The 20374-nt window shown below is 36.2% G+C and overlaps 1 protein-coding gene and 2 pseudogenes across 1 annotated transcript; all 3 read left to right on the top strand.

Moving 5' to 3' along the window:
- The first annotated feature begins 2169 nt into the window (after positions 1-2169).
- On the top strand, positions 2170-4589 carry LOC138334519 (uncharacterized; annotated as a pseudogene).
- A 554-nt stretch (positions 4590-5143) lies between these two features.
- LOC138335779 (uncharacterized) lies at positions 5144-5887 on the top strand (annotated as a pseudogene).
- Positions 5888-15712: 9825 nt separating this feature from the next.
- On the top strand, positions 15713-20281 carry LOC138335179 (E3 ubiquitin-protein ligase TRIM56-like). Its single transcript, XM_069284151.1, is given in 3 exon segments — positions 15713-15819; positions 17190-18287; positions 18290-20281. Coding segments are annotated over 2 exon segments (2034 nt in total). The 5' UTR covers positions 15713-15819; positions 17190-17227; the 3' UTR covers positions 19264-20281.
- The last annotated feature ends 93 nt before the right edge of the window (positions 20282-20374 follow it).

Below are 20374 nucleotides of genomic sequence, written 5' to 3'. Positions count from 1 at the left end.
GTGATAAGACCATCTAGCAGGCACAGAAATGTCGGAAACATCAAACAGAACTACGGTCAAAAAAGGTATAGTCCAGTAAAAATACGAAAAACAGAGGCCTAACCTCCAAATAATTGCAACAGAATTTGTTTTCAGCTTTTTGGATTGGAGGATCTTAGTATTTTACCATGGAAAAAGTCGCCAAAAATCATATGTTCGGAAAGTCGGTTTTTTCAACACCAGAAAAATAAGAAAATCAAACTTTTGACCACTTTTAAAGTACAATATCTACTTTTTTTGCAATACTTGAAATATGAAATCGGGCTTATAGTAAGACAAACTTTAGGTTAGTACAAATAAGTTGAAATGATACAATAATTTCAGTCAATCCAAGAAATAAAGAAGGATGAAAACGGCTCAAAACCATTTGAATTTAGCTAGCATTACCTTTTTCGTTCTTTTTAGATGCAAACATTTATAAAATCTTACCCTGAACAATATCAGTTCATGTTTTATGTCTTAAAGGAATACTTTTTCTTTGATATAAATGCATGATTAGCCAGAAGGAAAACGTAAACAAACACATGTGCGCTTACGCTAGTTACCTGGATCACCACGTGCACGTGTAGGACGTGTGGAGTCATGTGATACGATTCGGAATTCCGACAAAACCCGAAGGTACTGAATATGGCGGAGATTGAAGGCGTTTTATTCACAACCAGGAATATATGATCCCTAGATTTCGGCTCTTTTATAGACTGACATATGGTTTTGGGGAGCTAAATCATCAAGTTACATGTCCATATTCAAATATCAAATGTTAAAACTACATATCGTTACAGCGAAAATTACAAGAAATACAACTTTAATATATCCAAGACTATGGCAAACAAATGTTATCATATACATTTTACCTGTATCCATACTGGAGAATTAAGTTTCTATATAAATGCTGCTTTCAGAATTTTAAATATGTTCCCTTTATTTACAAAAAATGTATGTCCATGTTAAATACTAGTCCGCTAAACCTGCCTATATTATTAGGCTTTTTTATTTTTATTTTTTGCCTAATATATATAAGGGAAAAAAAAAATTGAAAAAGCCTAATAATATAGGCAGGTTTAGCGGACTAGTTAAATACATGAAGAAACAGCTATTCCAGTACTGTCAAATGGATGCGTCTTGTATATAAATTGACAGGGATTATTCTAGATTGTATTTACTTTTGTTTATAACTGTTAATAAAAGTCTTTCTCTCCTAAAAGTCCCTACAATTTCTTTGTACTGCAAGAACATTTTACCATTTTACTATCGTCTATAGTCACAGAAGACGGGACTAAAGTGAGTTTGTATTCAGGTAACGGAGAGGTCAACATTTGCGTCATCCTCAATGTTCCAGGAGTTACTAAATTGCAATGTTTTATAACAAGTGTTCTACATGAAGTAATACCTACAACTTCAATATGATACTTGGAGTTACCTTATTAAATAAAGATAAAAATGCTTTAAAACAGACTGCAAAATATCGGTATTTAGATAAATATGTATTGTGTTGTGCTTGATACTAATACTACATTATCTAGGTTTTGAAACAATGACATAATATTATAAAAATAATTTCTTGGCCAATGAACACTGCATGTATACGAGCTGGTAATATGTCGTATTGTTTTGTTAAATATTACATTCAAACATAACAGACAATTTAGCGATAATACTGTCATACGATTGTTATGAGAAAACAAAAATTCAGCACATGTTGTTTATTATCATGTAGAAATATGTCAGTTCACAGATAAATGTAATCTAAAAGACGCTCTAGATCTTGAACGGTCAGACGCTCTAGATCTGTGACTGACCTTGAACAGTGAGACGCTCTAGATCTGTGATTGACCGTGAACGGGCAGACGCTGTAGATCTGTGACTGACCTTGAGCGGCCTGACGATCTAGATCTGTGACTGACCTTGAACGGTCAAACGCTCTAGATCTGTGACTGACCTTGAACGGTCAGACGCTCTAGATCTGTGACTGACCTTGAGCGGTCAGACGATCTTGATCTGTGACTGACCTTGAACGCTCAAACGCTCTAGATCTGTGACTGACCTTAGTCGGTCAGACGCTCTAGATCTGTGACTGACCTTGAGCGGTCAAGCGCTCTAGATTTGTGACTGACATTGAACGGTCAGACGGTCTAGATCTGTGACTGACATTGATTGGTCAGACGCTCTAGATCTGTGACTGACCTTGAACATTTGCATTTCTATTGAAAAGTAAAAATAAATTTTGTGATAAGTAAAGCTGATCTTTAGTCTGAACGTTCATTTATGCTATCAAAAACATAATTGAACTTTAAAGGCCACTACCTTTCCGGAGCAAAATTTAAAGGTTTCTAAAAACATAAATAACATATGAAATATATATATCAATGGTCTAATATCTATCCCCCGAGGAGTTCCGGATGATACGAATATCAGCTAAATGTATTTCTTCGTTTTCGTTCAAAGTGTACATAGAGATTGTCCTTTGGCAACATATATGGCGGAAGCAGTAACAAGAGATGAATACAGATGTTTGATCTGTACAGAACCATATATAGATCCAAGACTCCTGTTCTGTGGTCATACATTCTGTTATCAATGTCTGACATCATACATCGACACGGAATACGTCACAGAAGACGACAGACTCTACTTCCCGTGTCCAGTGTGCGAGGCTCCGTTACTTCACGATGACGTCAATACTGACGTAAGTATCTGGGTCACATGTTTTCCAAAAAAATGATTTATTTGCTACCCCTACATCACAGTCGTCTGGTGTCCATTTTTGCGCGACATGCTCACGAAGACAAGAATCCATTCCTGCCGACGCAATGTGTACAGACAGTAACGAGAAGCTCCGTAAGCAGTGCAGGATCCATCATGAACGGAACAAAGCTTCCGCTTCGCATCACCTTACATCCATTTCTGGGGAAATTGGACTGCTTCCTGATGTCACCGTCTATGAAATCTGCCACCGACACGGTGGGAAACCATTCGATGTCTACTGTGTAGATCATTGTGCTATATATATGTGTGCTGTGTGTCGGTGTCCCACAGACAATGTAATAATATCAATCCTATAGAGAATGTGATCGCGAGGACTGCAACTGTACTGCCCCATGTTGAGACCGAATGGAAGGAGTTGGCAGAGGAAATCAAGAAGATAATAGATGAAGTCGATTTAGGGATGGCAGCACTAACCGCAAAAGAAACGGAGGTTTTAACTGACGTTACCAACAAGATACAGAAAGCTAAAGTCAAGCTCGATGATCTGAAGGCAATATTGCAATCCGAAGTCGCAGACAAGTTCAGAGAGTGCAGGGAACAGCTGTTGTCTCAACGGAAATTTGTCAACGTGTTCCACATAAATACTGCAAATGCTCATCAACTGATGTCAGGTTCAGATCAACAATTATCAGAGCGCCGCCGATTTTTTCTGAGGGAACAAACGAAAGTTAAAATATCTCGACATTGTCGTCGCATGGATCAAAACATTACGAAAAAATCAAATAAGTTTGATATCAAACTGAAGCTATATGTAGATGATATGATTGAGGAAATTATGAAAATGACAACCGTTGGTACTCTTGACACCTCCTCGTCAGTTTCACCCGTGACCAAAAATGCAATTGACCGCTTAGGTTCCCTGATTGGAACTTTGCTTTCGACACCTTCGTCTACCAACTTTGACATCTCGACCTCGACTTCTGACATTGCAAGTAATGACAGCGGTGGATGTATGGACCGTCTCCGTATCATGTGTGCTTAAAATTGAGGTTAACAAACTTGCAGGAGTAACAAGACCTTGGTTGATGGGAGGTATATTAACTCACAACATTGAGTTACTTATCACAGATTGGTATAACATCAGGCTCCTACTGTTTGATGACCAGTATATCTACCAGAGGGAATACAGAGTTGACGGTAACCCTACAGATATAGCACGTGGACGTACAGCTGATGAGATATTTGTGGCTTTACAAAATAATGCAATATTGATGTGTAAACTACGGAATTATCAGTTGTCAATTACCACCAGAATTAAACGTCCAAATGGTACCTGGAGTATAGCAGTATTCGGGGAGAACATCGTAGTCGGTACTTCAGATAGTGTCAAAAACATATACATATGTACATATGTTTCTGATAGTGTGAAGGTCATGTCTGGCGATGGGGAGGTTACAAAGTCTGTAAAAAAAAGATGGAAATATGACATATCTCACCGTATCTACAGCGGACGCTACAGTATACCAAAGAGATGACCATGACGTGGTGTGTAGACGACTAGATAGTGACAGAGTAGTCTACAGGTACAATGTACATGGATCCTGATCTGAGGGAACCTAGAGGTATTGGTCAGGACCGTGACCACAATGTGTATGTGTGTTGTTCCGGTTCTGGAAACGTTTACCTTATATCACCTGATGGATCCCGTGGGAGGGGCCTACTACCCAAACTGTCCAGTATCACCTATCCGTGGTGTATAGTGGTAATTCCAACCATTCGTGGTTACTTCTTACCAGGAATCTACTTCACTCGAGGTGTACAAATTCGGTAACAGTAACTCGTAGATGTTTCTGAAGAACGTATATCATATGTACAAATGTAATCGAAGGTAACATGTCTGACAGAATCAAGTCCATTACGATATATATCAGCTTGTGATTGTTACTACTATAAATCATTTTATTTTGGCGAGATACATTTTTTTCGCTCAAAGGTTTCATGTATATACATGCACGATAGTCAGTAAGAGCCCTTGATAAAAAAATTATATGATTATTTGCGAATAATAGAAATGTCGAAGATGCGAAATATTGTATACGCGATAATAAAGTATTTTGTTTACACGATCGTGATACACGGAATCAGTATTGTAAATAAAACATGAAAGTGATATAAACATAAATGAATGAAATATATAGATAACTAATTTTCTTTCATACCTACGGGTGTAATACTGGCTGGTCTAGGGTAATACACTCATGTCGCCTGAGGCTGTATTGCATGGCTACTCATGCAATAAAGCCTCGTGACGTCACGGCGTCCAACAAAATTTCTATTTCGTCCGCGTACCGGTGACAAAGAAGCTAATTCTCAGTGTGTAAGAACATCTCATCTACAAATAGCAACATGCCAGATGAAAAAAGAAACCGTAGCCGAGACCGAAGAAACCCCAGAGGTTGCTGAGAAGAAGGATGAAGAAATAACAAAAGAACCAGAAACCACAACAGAGTCGACGGACGCAAAAAAAAGCAGAGAATGGAAATGAAGCAGCAGACAAAGAAGACTTTGCAGACTCAACGGAAAATACCAACGAGAATGCTAACACAGACGAGTCTGAAACAAAAGAAGCAGACGAGAACACAGCTGAGAAAAGGTCAACTGAGGAAGAATCAGGAGATGCCAGTCCAACCAAGAAAGTCAATGTGGACGAAACAACAAAACTTGAATCAAATGACAATCAGGCACAGCAAGTGGAAGCTGCATCGGCATAAAAATGTGCAAATCATTGGTAAAATTCATTCATTGTATAGACCACTACATATCATGTCAATTCTATGTAGCATAGTGAACTCAAATCATACAACCACACTATGTTTATTTAAATTAAAAATCAGGAGGAGAAATTGTTTCAAGTGATTATTGTTGGTGTTTATAATGTAATAAATATCGTTTCTTATTTTGAAAAAAAAAAAAAAAAATCTATTTCCTCGGTAAAATTTTAACATTTTTTCACAAATTTGACTGGTTTTACTATAAAAGATGCAAACAACGGAATTTTGATTGAAAATATCACGTAATTTTTCATGTATGGAAAATTGATTTTAGTCTTGGATTTCTTCGAATTTATTTCAAAATGGCGGGATATTATAGTTGTAAAATTGCAATACAACGTCGAGGTATGAAAGAAAAATACTCTTTCATAAGTCGATGTGAAGGATGGGGATATTCTACCCTCGGAATCACAAAATGTTGCAAAACCCTCGGCAAGACTCGGGTTTAACTTCATTTTGTGACCCTCGGGTAGAATATCCCTATCCTTCATATCCACATATGAAAGAGTCTTATAGTATTGTATGAGGTTTTCTCATTTTTATCAACTTGATAGATCAATATTCGTCCAGCACCAAGGGAATACTACGGTGGCTGATTTATGCCATTTCGTTTTTTCGTCTTTTCGCCCCGAAAAGACGAAAATTAAATATCTTAATTCTCGTCTTTTCGTCTTTTCGCCCCGAAAAGACGAAAATTAACAAATTTAAAGTTAAACACGAAAAGACGAAAGTGAAGCACGCTAATTAGCGCCTTTAATTTTCGTCTTTTCGCCTCAAAAATCGTCTTTTCGTCTTTTCGTATTTTTTCGCCCCGAAAAGACGAAAATTAACAGACCTTAAATTTCGTCTTTTCGTCTTTTCGCCCCGAAAAGACGAAAATTAACAAACCTTAATTTTCGTCTTTTCGTCTTTTCGCCTCGAAAAGACGAAAATTAAGGTTTACTTTTCGTCTTTTCGTCTTTTCGCCCCGAAAAGACGAAAATTAACAAATCTAAATTTCGTCTTTTCGTCTTTTCGCCCCGAAAAGACGAAAATTAACAAACCTTAATTTTCGTCTTTTCGTCTTTTCGCCTTTTCGCTCCGAAAAATTACAAATTACAGATATACTTTATCATCTTTCATATACGACGGAGATTATAATGTAATTTCTAATGTACAATTATGATGAAGACCATGTCATGTATGTAGTCAAAATGTCTTTTCAAATAATACACAGTACATTGTACCTACTGATTGACTGTTATAATTAACTGTATTTGAGCAATTTCTTGGTACAAGTCCTTCCTTTAAACTCAAAGTCTTCACGAGTTGTCTTTCATAAAAATATTTTGTTAACAAGTTGATCCGTGGTTCAAACGCTTTCAAATATCACCCGCCGACAACTTTTTTTTCAAGTTGTGTAGGGGAGGCAACTCCTGTAAGTACTATGTTTAGCATCTTAAGTTCATTATGTCCTAACATATACACGGCAATGTTTTGATAATCGTAATTGATAAATAGGGCGATTAGAACACAAAAAATAAGATATTAATGAATTTAAAAAAATATATCAATCACGCTAAAAGATTATGTTTTAAAACTTCTAATCTTAGTTATTGATGAAGATACTTGTAATACTATCAATTTAATAAATCGATTGTTATCATAAACTACTTTGATGCTTCCATATTGAACAATTAAGTCAATATTAAGATAAAAAGATTTCAAAATGACTTCTTCACCGGACCGGAAGACGAAAAGACGAAAATTAAGGTTTGTTAATTTTCGTCTTTTCGGGGCGAAAAGACGAAAAGACGAAAAGACGAGATTTCTGGAGGCGAAAAGACGACAATCAAAGTCGCTAATTAGCGTGTATCACTTTCGTCTTTTCGTGTTTGAGTTTTCGTCTTTTCGTTTATTCGCCGCGAAAAGACGAAATTTAAATTTGTTAAATTTCGTCTTTTCGGGGCGAAAAGACGAAAAGACGAAATTTAAGGTGTCTTAATTCTCGTCTTTTCGCCCCGAAAAGACGAAAAGACGAAATGGCACAAATCAGCCACCGTAGAATACACCAGTGGCACTGTTAAAATAGTGTTAACACAAAGGCCACAAAACGCTATCAGCACCATCCTGCTGTTTTATAGGGTTACATATTTTATATACACATACTATATATATCTATATATATATTGTACTATACAATATCTGGTCCTAAGCTTATATACCATATTGCTTGGTATATGTTCTTTCTACGCCTTCGCTAGGAGTAGAATCCAGAACCTTTCGCTAATGATCAGTGGTACTAAGCTCAACCGATTGAGATATATCTAGATGGGTAAAATCTCAGCTTAGCTCAAATGTACAGTATATTAAGGCAATCTGACATTTTTGGTTTTATTTGTATAAGAATTAACGGATAAATTACAACTGATGAAATCAATACTTTAATCGCATGTATTGTTTCCATTAATGTCATCAAGTACCTATACATGCAGACAAAATCACAGTTTCCAGAGTAAACTCATAAACTGAATACCAGTACTAAGCCTCTAACCCCGAGGTAAACGGCTAGAGATCACTTTTGTTCACTTAAAGAATCTGGTAAAACAATAAATTCTGATGTTAGCCATTTTTCAATTTTATACATATTCACTAAAAAAGTTCTAAATTTGTATATAATATTCGCTATCCTTCTTTAAATTTAACTTTAACTGATTCATCCCTGAAATTCATAATGGACTGGTCTAGTCTTTACTTAAGAAGGGCCTAAATGTGTCCACGGGGGTGAATGAGTTCAAGACTGACTTTCATGATGATTCACACATTAGTAACTACCTCCATTCATTTCTTTTATCTTTGTATTTATGTAACAATTTCTGCTTTTCATTCAATTCTTTTGCTGCCTATTTCCATTTTACTTTTCTTCCTTCAAATGTGTTGAAGATAAATTTCCATATTATAAGCATAAACGTCTCTTGATATTTGTGTATTTTTGCTAGGATGTCTGTGTCATGGCCATACCATTGACAAAATATAGTTTCTCTGTTTTAACAGTATTGCTTCTTTGACAGTGGGGGTAATTTCCTTCTTGTATAACTATATACTGTAATCTAACTTTGTAATAATGGAATATCAACCTTTTTCATTCAATAAATTAATAACAAATAAATCAATATTTTGTGTTTGTTTTTTGTTAACTATAAAATTGCTCACACAAGTAGACGTCTATGCACACTTACTTTAAGAGTAACAGGATATAGGGTCAAGTTCATTTTCCAATCGGGGCGAACACCTCTCTAAACGTCGGCAGATCCTTGTAATTCTCCTATGAGAATTACACAGCTGTGGGTCGCCTGCAACCTATAGAGGGACTGTAACACAGTTAGGACCTTGTTTGATTATGTATAGAACTGCATTCAACCCAATAAGATACCCAGGACACTAATACATGGGGTAGTATGGCTAGTAAAAATTAGAGAGTTAAAGATTTATGATCGTTTAAACTAGTGATATTTTGTACGCCTTTATATGACTTTTTAGCTGTACTTGAACATAACATTATACTGTTGTTGATATAAACTACATAGATCTAGAATCCCTTCCAAATAAAAATATGAAGAATATATAGGCATAAATAAAAATAGATGCAATTTTGTAAATATAACGACAACATCCGGCAAAGGGATGCAAGACGAGAAATTGTGTGCTTAGTCACTTTAGTCTGTACACAAAAACATAGCCTACAGTTTCTGCACTAGACCGATTCTAGATCCATATTCTACTGCCATTTTCGACCCCAATCTCCTTCAGTTACACATTTAATATAAACTACATGTGATAACATAACGTTTTTTTTCTTTAATTAGAGTGGGACGACAAATATTCTAAAAAAGGATGTAATGACATAATGGGATAGAAAATCAGATTTATAAACAATCACTTGTTACCTTACCTGTTACCTGTCGTCGAGGTCTTTAAATATGCCGTAGGCATCTCAGACCCATTTGAATATTGTTCATATTGTTTGGCGGTTGCGTGTTCTTATAGCAGGTAGGGTTGAACTTCTCTTGCTTGAATTTCCAATGGCTGTTTAGTCTTGACTTAAACTGAGTTAAAGTTTCTGATGATATGATATTTTCAGGTAGAGAGTTCCATTGGTCTACTACTCTTTGTGAGAAACTATTTTTCCTGGTGTTAAGTCTGGAACGTCCCTTCACAAGTTTTTTTATTTTTACTGTGACCTCTTGTTTGAGTATGACTTCGGGGAAGTAATCTATTTTTATCACATTTGTCTATGTTGTTCAGAATTTTGTATACTTCCATCATATCACTCCTGGGACGTCTGTATTCTAGGGTTGGCAGTCCTAAATCTAGAAGCCGTTCTGGGTAAGATTTGTTTCGAATATTTTTGATGAGTTTGGTTGCACGCCTCTGTACTTTCTCAAGTGTGATTTATCGGTTTTTCGTATTTGTTGTCCAGACGGTAGATGAATATTCCAGATGCTCATCATGGCTTTATAAAGGTTACAGAACGACCTCTTGATTAAGTATTTGAAGCTTCTTTTCAACACTCCTAGAATTTGGTTTGCTTTTTTAGCTGATGCATCTAATTGACTTGTGAATTTCAGTTGTTGGTCAATAGTAACGCCTAGATCTTTCTCAGTCAGACTTGCTGGATTGATGTATTATCCATGATATAACTGTTAGGCCCCGGTAATTTGTTTATTTGTTACTAAACGTAGGTGTTTACACTTTTTGGAGTTAAATTTCAATTGCCAGTCGTTGGACCATTTCATTAGATTGTTTATGTCACTTTGTAGCTTTTGGTGATCGTTCACATTATTGACAACAAGAGAAAAGTTTTGTGTCATCAGCAAAAAGTCTAACAGCGTTTAATGGGTCCTTTCACACTGCCCTGAGGGATTCCACTTGTTACAGAAGACCAGTCAGAATTTTCACCATTTAATACCACGCGTTGTTTTCTGTCAGTTAGAAAGTCTTGAATCCATTTTAATTGATTTCCTGTGATTCCGTATCCTGGTAATTTTTTGAGTAGTCTCTGATGAGGTACACTATCGAATAAGCTTTTTGGAAATTCTAAGTAGATGATGTCAATATTCATTTTTGTTGTCTAGTTCTTCATCTGTCAACACTTATCTATACCATTTCTATTAGTGGGTTGCAACCATGTATAGAGACCCGCAGAACCAAATGATTTTCCATAGACGATAATGTTAACGTTTGCCAATGTCCAGGTTAAATGAAGTTTTCAAGTCTTGGTCAAACCATCACTAATTTTGAAGAAGATCATCTCACATACCTGTGAATAATTTTTTTTTCAAATCTACCATCTTGCTAAACTTTTAAGTGGGGGTGCCATCTTAAGTTGAATGCCGCACCAAAAAATGACCCAAAATTTTCATAAAATTCCAATCTTTATTAACTCACCCTGTCAGAAACAGACTTGATAGAATTTTAAAATTTCTTTACATATTTTTACATCTACATGGTATTGCCCAAAAACAATCAAATTAAACATTTGAAACTGATCCACCCTGAATACCCAATCAGCAGGCAGCCTCCGAAACATTCACCCCTCTATGAAATCTTGGGCCCAAAAGGGGATTTCCAGGATTCTATTTTTGGTTTGATTCTGCGGTCCCTGAATGTCCTTTTCGGAAGCCATGTTGGCATTTGCTAAAGAGATTATTAGTTTCCATGTGGTTTACGATGGCATCTCTCACAAGTTTTTCCATGATTTTTGATGTTATTGAAGTGAGGCTAATGGGGACGGTAAATTTTCTGCTAGATTTTTTTATCCTTTCTTGTGGTGGGCAGTGACGTTAGCCTCTTTCCAAACTTTATGTACTTTCGAATCATCGATGGATTTTTGAAATATAATTGACAGTGGCTTGGATAAAGTGCCAGCTGTTTCTTTTAATAGTCTTGGATGTATGTTGTCAGGACCCTGTGGTTTCGTTGGATTGATATTATTTAGAAGTTTTTAAACTGGTTCGTCTGTGATATTCAGGGTAGAGAGGTTTATTTTCAATTTCCTTAAGTTTGAACTTCAGGGATGAAATGAAAGGTTCTTCCTTATGTAAAAACCTCTATTTAGTTCTTCTTGCCTTTTTTCTTGATTTTTAAGTTACTGGATTCTCCTGCGTTATTTGTTTTGTAAGGTTCCCGATCTAGTGTCTTTTTAGTTTTCGTTTTGGATTGTTACAGTAGTTCCACAGAATGCCCTTGGGATGTTTGCTTGATGTTTTCAGCGCAGCTCTCTGCTCAAAACATATTTCTTTTGCTTCCTTTACTTCTAGCAGCTTGATGATATGTTTTACGCTCTTTGGTATTGATGTTTTACAGTAAATCGTGAATTATTTGTTTGTCTATAAGTTTCCTATTTTGATCTAAATGGCTCTGTACAAGTCATTGCTATCTGTAGTATCATCATGGTGGTCTTTATGTTCGTTTGGACTGTTTATAAGCATTCTGGTATGGTTTCATTACTACATTACTTTATTTATAGGATTTCAGTAAACAGTCCCCATGCATCACATATGGATTTCTTTTTTATATTTTTTTTTTATTTTTCAAATTTTGTACATGTATATAACATTAACAACGAGACAACACCCACACATCACACTATACACACAAACACACACACACTCACACACACACACATACAACTCACATACCCTGATGCATACATACACCCTCACACTTTCTTACTAGAATATTTGAATTATACATTGTACATGATGTGTTTATTATAATTACATATAATATTTGTCTTTTTGTTTTTATTTTCATTCCTTCCATACACACTTTTTTTCAGGGGGGAGACAAGATGTTACATTTACAGGAGAGAAGTTAGGAAAGGAAAGGGTGGGAGGGGAAAAAGAGATAGGAAAGGGATGGGTTGGAGGGTAAGAAGTGGGGAGAGGTGGGGAACATATGTTGCCAATAATGAAATGAAATGATTAAACAAGAGATTATTCATTAAAGAATTATACTTATATATTGAATAAATGTGACAATAATCTAGAACAGACACCAGTGTACCAGTATCATATACTTGTACTGTACGTAAATCACATAATAATAAGATATATCAATGTAAGTACTGGTGTAAATAGTAACAGGTAATGAAATAATATTTGCAAGTATAATTATTGACTGCTAACAACGAAGGAAGAAGGGGGGAAAAGGAAGATCTACCAATGTCAGGTATCATCAGACAATGTCTATACTCAGGTCTAATGTAATTAAGTTTTGCCATTTCCTCCATTCCATTGTAAATTTGTCAACACTTTGTTCACCTTTACCACAAGCAATAATTTTACATATGGATTTCTTTGCTAAGGAGTTGATTCCAGTCAATAGCATTGATGTTTTCTCTGATTTTGATATAGTTCCCCTTTTTGTAGTTTTTGTTCATGGTTGGTTTACTTTCGCTGTTGGTAACGTTCAAATTGATGTTGAAGTAGACACATACATGGTCGCTATTTCCCAAGGGGCTTGACGTTTTGATTTCACTTATGAGATTTTCTTCATTTTATAAGACAAAATCTAATATAGATGGTCTATCGTTGTTTCTCATCCTCGTGAATTCCCTTACATATTGGAACTGGTAGTTGTCTTGTACGATTTCTATGAATTTGGATGCTAGATGTGTTCTCCCAATCACTTTCATTTAGGTTACATGTTCGATCGAGTTATTCCAACGATATGAATAATATGGTGCTCACTTGTATGGACATTAAAATGACTTTGATTTAAGAAAAAATTCAAATACAGGTTATCAGAATTGTTTTAATATCAGAATTGTTTTAATTATGATTCGAAATATGTCTTTGAGATATGACTGTTAATCACCAACTGAAGAACGGACGGTGTCCAGGAATCTTTGCAATTCTGCTTAGTTGGACTTTATTTCATAAAATCAATCGGCACATCACCAAGAATCGACTTACCTGGTCACATACGAGGAAGGTATTCAAGGACAGGTTTTGGGGTGTGAACATGGAATATCCGACTCAAAAACTATACTTGCAGAACAATCTAAAGAGACATCGGGAACATCAAACAGATGAACTGCGGATAAAAAAACGTAGGTTTGTATTATATAGCGTATTATTACAGCCGTGCTACCCCAACTGAGAACGACGCGTGTATCGCTGTATTGAAATGAGATGTACTGTAAGCCGTGTTTATTTTCCACACAGGTACATTGTAAATGGAACACTGAGATGCTTCTGTCTCTCCGCCTCTCAGGCAGCTTAACGAATCTGAATGAGGCTAGTTAGCTAATTTAACCGATATATATATATATATATATATAGATCATCCAACAAATGGCATCTGTAACTACCTTAAAAAAAATTCAAATTCCACATCTTCACCTTCCCCTTGTACTTGTTACTTCTCTTTATTGATAGATATCTTTTAAACAAATCTTCTTATAGTTATAAGTAAAATTGCATACTGTAACTCCTTATTACGATTCTAGCGATAATTCTCATATGTGTGCCACAAAGGTCAAAAGCCACAGTGGGATTTATTAGATATGAATCCCTAAAACTGTCCTATATTTAGGATTATCAGTAAGTGTGGTTTTGATAATTATCAACAGCACAAACTTTTAACCGAACTGTCTATAGTATGCACTATACGCCATCAGCTCGTGCCGTAAAGGTAGTGAGTTTTTACTCACAATGTGATTATATTGCAAGCCAACGTACATCTGCTATCCGTTTGCTCTTTAAAGTTTGTAAATGATCTCAACACACTTATAACTTATTGTAGCCATTTTAAGTAACTAGATTATAATATTTTCAAATAGTTCTGATAACTATTAATGTGTAATATCTCCAGACATTGACATGTGCAGATGTGTACGGAGTAACGGCGGACTGCCAATGTTTTTATAGACATGTTCTGCAAGATATATTTCACTTTTTCAGTTACGGTTGCCATCAAAAGAAAACAAACACAGTACAATTATATTATGTTATTTCCTCTCAATACAACACTTCTTTGTGCAAGTTGTCAAGCATTTATTGTGAATGTTTTGCAATGAAATTGCCACCTTTATAACACTGAATTTGTGGTTCCCCGGACATCGTTTCCCCCCAATTTTTTGAATGCGCAAAAAATACCGATAGTATTTTCAACCTTAACAAAATGCATGTGTAAGGTACACTGGTGTGTAGGTTACACAAGTTTTTACGGTATTTGTAACAATTACGACCTGTGGATTGGCGACAGTACTCGAGTCTATAAATATCGATACAAGTCAGCGGTAGAGCGGTAGGGGTTTATATGCGTCGTTCACGAGTCGTTCTCAGTTGGGGTAGCACGGCTGAAATGTATTCATGACTAATTAAGTCAATTGACAAACAAATGGTACCATATCGTTTTTACCTAACTATGCCAAACCAAACTTAAGTTTCAATATTAACACTGATATCAGAACTGTTTCCTTAATGTATGTATGTCCATGTTAAATGTATGAAGAAACAGCTATTCTAGTATTCTCAAGATAATTACTGACTCATGTACGTATACTGACAGGAATGAATCTAGAGTCTATTTAGCATTGTTTATAACTATTATTAAAAATTCCTTCTCTCCTGAAATTCAAGGAAGACCGGACTAAAAAGGGTTTTTTATGAACATATTTTTATTTTTTTTTTTTCATTCGGGTAACGACATTTGTGTCATCCTCGATATGCCAGGAGTTACTATATATCAATGTTTTAAAACGATTGTTATACATGTAGTAACCTAAGTAGTATAAACTGATACAAGATGATAAAGATTTGTATAATAGACTGACAAATATCAGTATTTAGATAAATATAGATTGTGTTGTGCTTTATACCTATAATGCAGTATTTAGGTTTTGACACAATGAAATTACAATACAAGTATCAATGTCTTGGCCAATGTACATGAATGCATACGAATTGATTTTAAGTCGTATGGTTTTGTTAAAGATTATATCAAAAACGGATTCGCCAATGTAGCGTAATATAAAAATCATGGTAAATATGATTACACAAAACTCAGTGCAGACTGAGGTAAATGTAAACTGAAACTACGGTTGAACTTTGACCAAGACAGGGAACTAAATTCAAGACGAGTTGTCGTTCGTCTTTTCTGTATCCATAAACATGGAAAAACCAACAACAAAAATCAGAAGATCAAGCACAGAAATAACGAAAATGTTACCCAAATAAGGCTTGCAGTTAACAAGGTAATTCTGAATAAATACAATACTATTATTGACTTTATAGTTAGGTGTTGTAAAGTTTGATTTTTAATTCTCTTGGTAAGATAAATATGTTTTTCAAGCATTGCTAGTGGTAACCCTACACAAATCGAAATTAAATTGAGTAACTTGAAAACATGAAATTAAAATGAAATAGATCAATTTAGTTATAGTTAACAAATTCACTTGTCCAGGTAATACAAGAATTTTAGTTATGAAAGTGGACTTTATAGTAAATTGTTGTAAAGTTTGATTTGTAATTCTCTTAGTAATATCAATATATTGTTGAAGCATTGCTAATGGTAACCCTATACAAATCGAAAATAACTTGAGAATATGAAGTTAAAATAAGATGTTGATCAATTTAGTCATAGCTAATAATTAATATATATATATAAGATGTTGATCAATTTTGTCATAGTTAGATGTTGATCAATTTTGTCATAGTTAATAATTAATATATAACATCCCCCCATCCCCACCCCTTGGACTGATGAGAATAATTAGAATGGGAATCGAAATAATTAAAAGTTTGACAGATTATTAAACAAATCTCAACTAACTTTACTATAATAACTAAGATTCATTTGTACACGTACTGGACAAGTGAATGGTCAACGCCAAAAGTTATACAAATCTGTTCCTCTTCCCCAGGGGATGTATCTTGCCAAATTTGGTTACAATCCATGCAGAATGCTATGACTAGTAGCGATTTAAATGATTTACCTCTATTTCCCCCATAGGGCCCCGCCCCTTCTGCCCCCAGGGGTCAGAGCCAAAGTTTATCCAAACTCTGTTTCCCTTCCCCCAAGGATGTTTCTGACCAAATTTGGTTACAATCCATGTAGAACTCTATGACTGGTAGCGATTTCAAGGAAATGTTGAAAAAAATACTTTCGAAAGATTAAAAAGCCATGGAAATGACACTTGTAGTTTTGAAAACGAAACACAGAAATCAAAAGGATAGAATACAATGTACATATATAAAGTTGCATGGTATGAAAGGGATGGACGGTCTCTTCGATACAACAATAGCATGTCCTGCTGTGTATCACCTCAACACAAGACAAGCCCAAAAGTATTTATATTAGAAAATATGGATGGGGTCAGTGATACCAGGAACATGCCAAAATACGGCTGTCTCTAAGTTTGTGATAGATTGTCGAAATTTACGGATATACGTATGATATCATCTTATTTACTGAAAAGAAATCCATGGGTATTTTCGAATTGGTCAACAATAAGGCTGTCATTCTTTATGTAAGTAACCATTCAGTCATATTTTACGTATTATAGAATAAGATAGACATAATGCCCAAATACGAATATCAGCTAAATCTATTTCTTCGTTTCAGTTCAAGGTGTACATAGAGATTGTCCTTTGGCAACATATATGGCGGAAGCAGTGACAAGAGATGAATACAGATGTTTGATCTGTACAGAACCATATACAGATCCAAGATTCCTGTTCTGTGGTCATACATTCTGCTGTAAATGCCTGTCGTCGTACATCGACGCGGAATACGTCACAGAAGACGACAGACTCTACTTCCCGTGTCCAGTGTGCGAGACACCGATACTTCACGATGACGTCAATGCTGACGTAAGTACCTGGGCCACATGGTTTCCGAAGAATTATGTGCTTGCTACCCCTACATCACAGCCGTCTGGTGTCTATTTATGTGAGCCATGCTCACGAGGAAAAGAATCAAACCCTGCCGACGTCACATGCATTGATTGTAAAGAAAATCTCTGCACACAGTGCAGAATCCATCATGAAAGGAGTAAGATATCAGCTACACACCAATTTACATCCATCTCTGGGAATGTTGGACTGCCTCCTGATGCTACCGCCTATGAAATCTGCCACCGACATGGTGGTAAACCATTCGATGTCTACTGTGAAGATCACAGAGCTATGTGCTGCGGTGTCTGTGTATCGGTGTCCCACAGACAATGCAACAATATCAACCCGATAGAGAATGTGATCATGAAGACTACTGCTGAACTGCCTCCTGTTGAGACGGAATGGAAGGCGCTGGCAGAGGAAACCAGGAAGATGATAGATAAAGTCGATATGGAGATGGCAGCGCTTAACGCAAAGGAAACACAACTTTTAACTTATGTTACCAACAAAATACAGAAAACGAAAGACAAACTCGACGATCTTAAGGCAATATTGCAATCCGAGGTCTCCGATAAGTGCAGAGAGCACAGGGAACAGCTGTTGTCTCAACGGAAATTGATCAATACATTCCACATCAATGCTGAAAATTCTCACAAACTGATGTCAGGTTCAGGTCAACAATTATCAGAGCGCAACCGATTTTTTCTGAGGGAACAAACGAAAGTTCAGGTATCTGGACATTATCGTCGCATGGATCAAAACATAAAGAAATCACCAGGTAAGTTAAATATCACACTAAAGCTAGTTGCTATGATCGATGAAATTTTGAAATGACAACCGTTGGGAATGTTGACTCCACCTCGTCAGTTTCACCCGTGACAAAAGATGCAATTGACGGTATAGGTTCCTTGATTGTAACTTTGCTCTCGACACCCTCGTCTACCAACTTTGACAATTCGACCTCGACTTCTGACATTGCGGGTACTCCAACAGTCCAGACCACACCAGCAGCGGTGGATGTATGGACCGGCGCGGTAATCTGTGTACATACGTTTACCGCCAACATATTTGGAGGAGTGGAGAGACCTTACTTGATGGGAGGCATCTTTACTAACAACAATGAATTACTCATCACAGATTACAGTAACAATAGACTGCTGCTATTTGATGACCAGTATGTCTACCAGAGGGATTACAAAGTTGACGGTATTCCTACCGATGTAGCACGTAAACGTACAACTGATGAGATATTTATGGCTGTAAACCAGGAGTATATACTAAGATGTACACTAAGGAATGGTCAGCTGTCTGTGATCAGCAGGATCAGAGCTCCAACTGGTTCCTGTGGTATAGCAGTACTCGGGGAGAACATCCTGGTGGGTACTACCGATAGTGTGGACGTCATATCTGTCAAAGGGAAGGTCACCAGGTCTATAAAGGCAGGATTTCACACACATCTCGCCGTATCTAAATCTAACTCTACTGTATACCACACAGACAACCATGACGTGGTATGTAGACGACTAGACAGTGACGCAGTAGTCTACAGGTACAGCGATCCTGGTCTGAGGGGTCCTAAAGGTATTGGACTGGACCAGAACCACAATGTGTATGTGTGTGGTATGAGTTCCGAAAACGTTTACCTTATATCACCTGATGGATCCCGTGGGAGGGTACTACTGTCCGGTATCAACAGTCCGTATGGTATAGTGGTCCATCCAACCAAACAGGAGTTTGTGGTTACTTCTCTATATGAATCTACTTCACTCCAGGTGTACAGATTCAGTGATTGTAACTCGTAGATGTTTCTACAGACTATCTTATAGTACATGTACAAATGTATCGAATCCACATTGATATGTATCAGCTTGTGATTGTTACTACTGTTAAACATTCTTTTTCGCGAGATACAAATTTTCGCATAATATATCGAGCGAGCTTGAACGCGAACTCAAATATTTCGCCAATCAATTTACAAGTATTATACATACACGGTAGTCAGTAAGATCCCTTGATTTAGAAATTATATATAGCTTTGCAAAACGTTGAAGATGTGAAATATTGTAAACGCGAAAGTAAAGAGGTTTACAGTATTTTGTTTGCATGATCGTGATCATCCTCGATACTCCAGGGGTTCCGATCATTTACGGTCTTTTCACCCTGGTGTATCTCAATATAAAGCTGGCTCAGAGGAAAAAATCTTAACTAATCACAGGCCAGCAAATATTTCCTTTGAAGACTAGAGAGAGACAGCCAACTACAAACCCACACAGTCAACCACAGTATACCGTTATACAGCTTTTTTATGTACATCAAAGGACTAAATTACCTGTTCTGTTGCCTCCAGTTTTACTATGAAAATAGTCATGGGGTGTAGAGATCGTAAGTGATTGGAACCCCTGGAGTATCAAGGATACACTGAATCAGTAATATACAAGTCATATGGAATTTATACATAAACGAATGAAATATATAATGTATAAGTAACTCATTGTATTGTATTATGTTTTCTCATGTTTATCAACTTGATAGCACAACATTCAGCCAACACCAATGGAAAATACCTGTTACTAGGCTGTTAAAACAGAGTTCAAAAAGGCCACACCAACTATCACTACCATCCTGATGTTTTATAGTACTACAGATTATATACATGTATACAGATAAGCACTTTAAAATATCTGGTCCCAAGCTTTTAAATCATATTGCATGGTATGTTCTTTCTACCCCGTCGCTAGGAGTAGAATCCTGGACATTTCGCTAATGACCAGTGGTTTTACTGACAGTAAGCTCAACGGATTGAGTTGATGAGAGTAAAATTTTTTGATGAGTAGAATAGCTCAGCTTGCTCGACTGCTTGTTAAGGCAATCGGCAGGATTTTGTTTCATTTCTATAAGAACAGAAATTACAAC

Source organism: Argopecten irradians, chromosome 11, assembly GCF_041381155.1.
Source record: "Argopecten irradians isolate NY chromosome 11, Ai_NY, whole genome shotgun sequence".
Lineage (NCBI taxonomy): Eukaryota > Metazoa > Mollusca > Bivalvia > Pectinida > Pectinidae > Argopecten > Argopecten irradians.
Note: the sequence above shows the minus strand (reverse complement) of the source record. Positions and strands in the feature narration are given on the sequence as shown.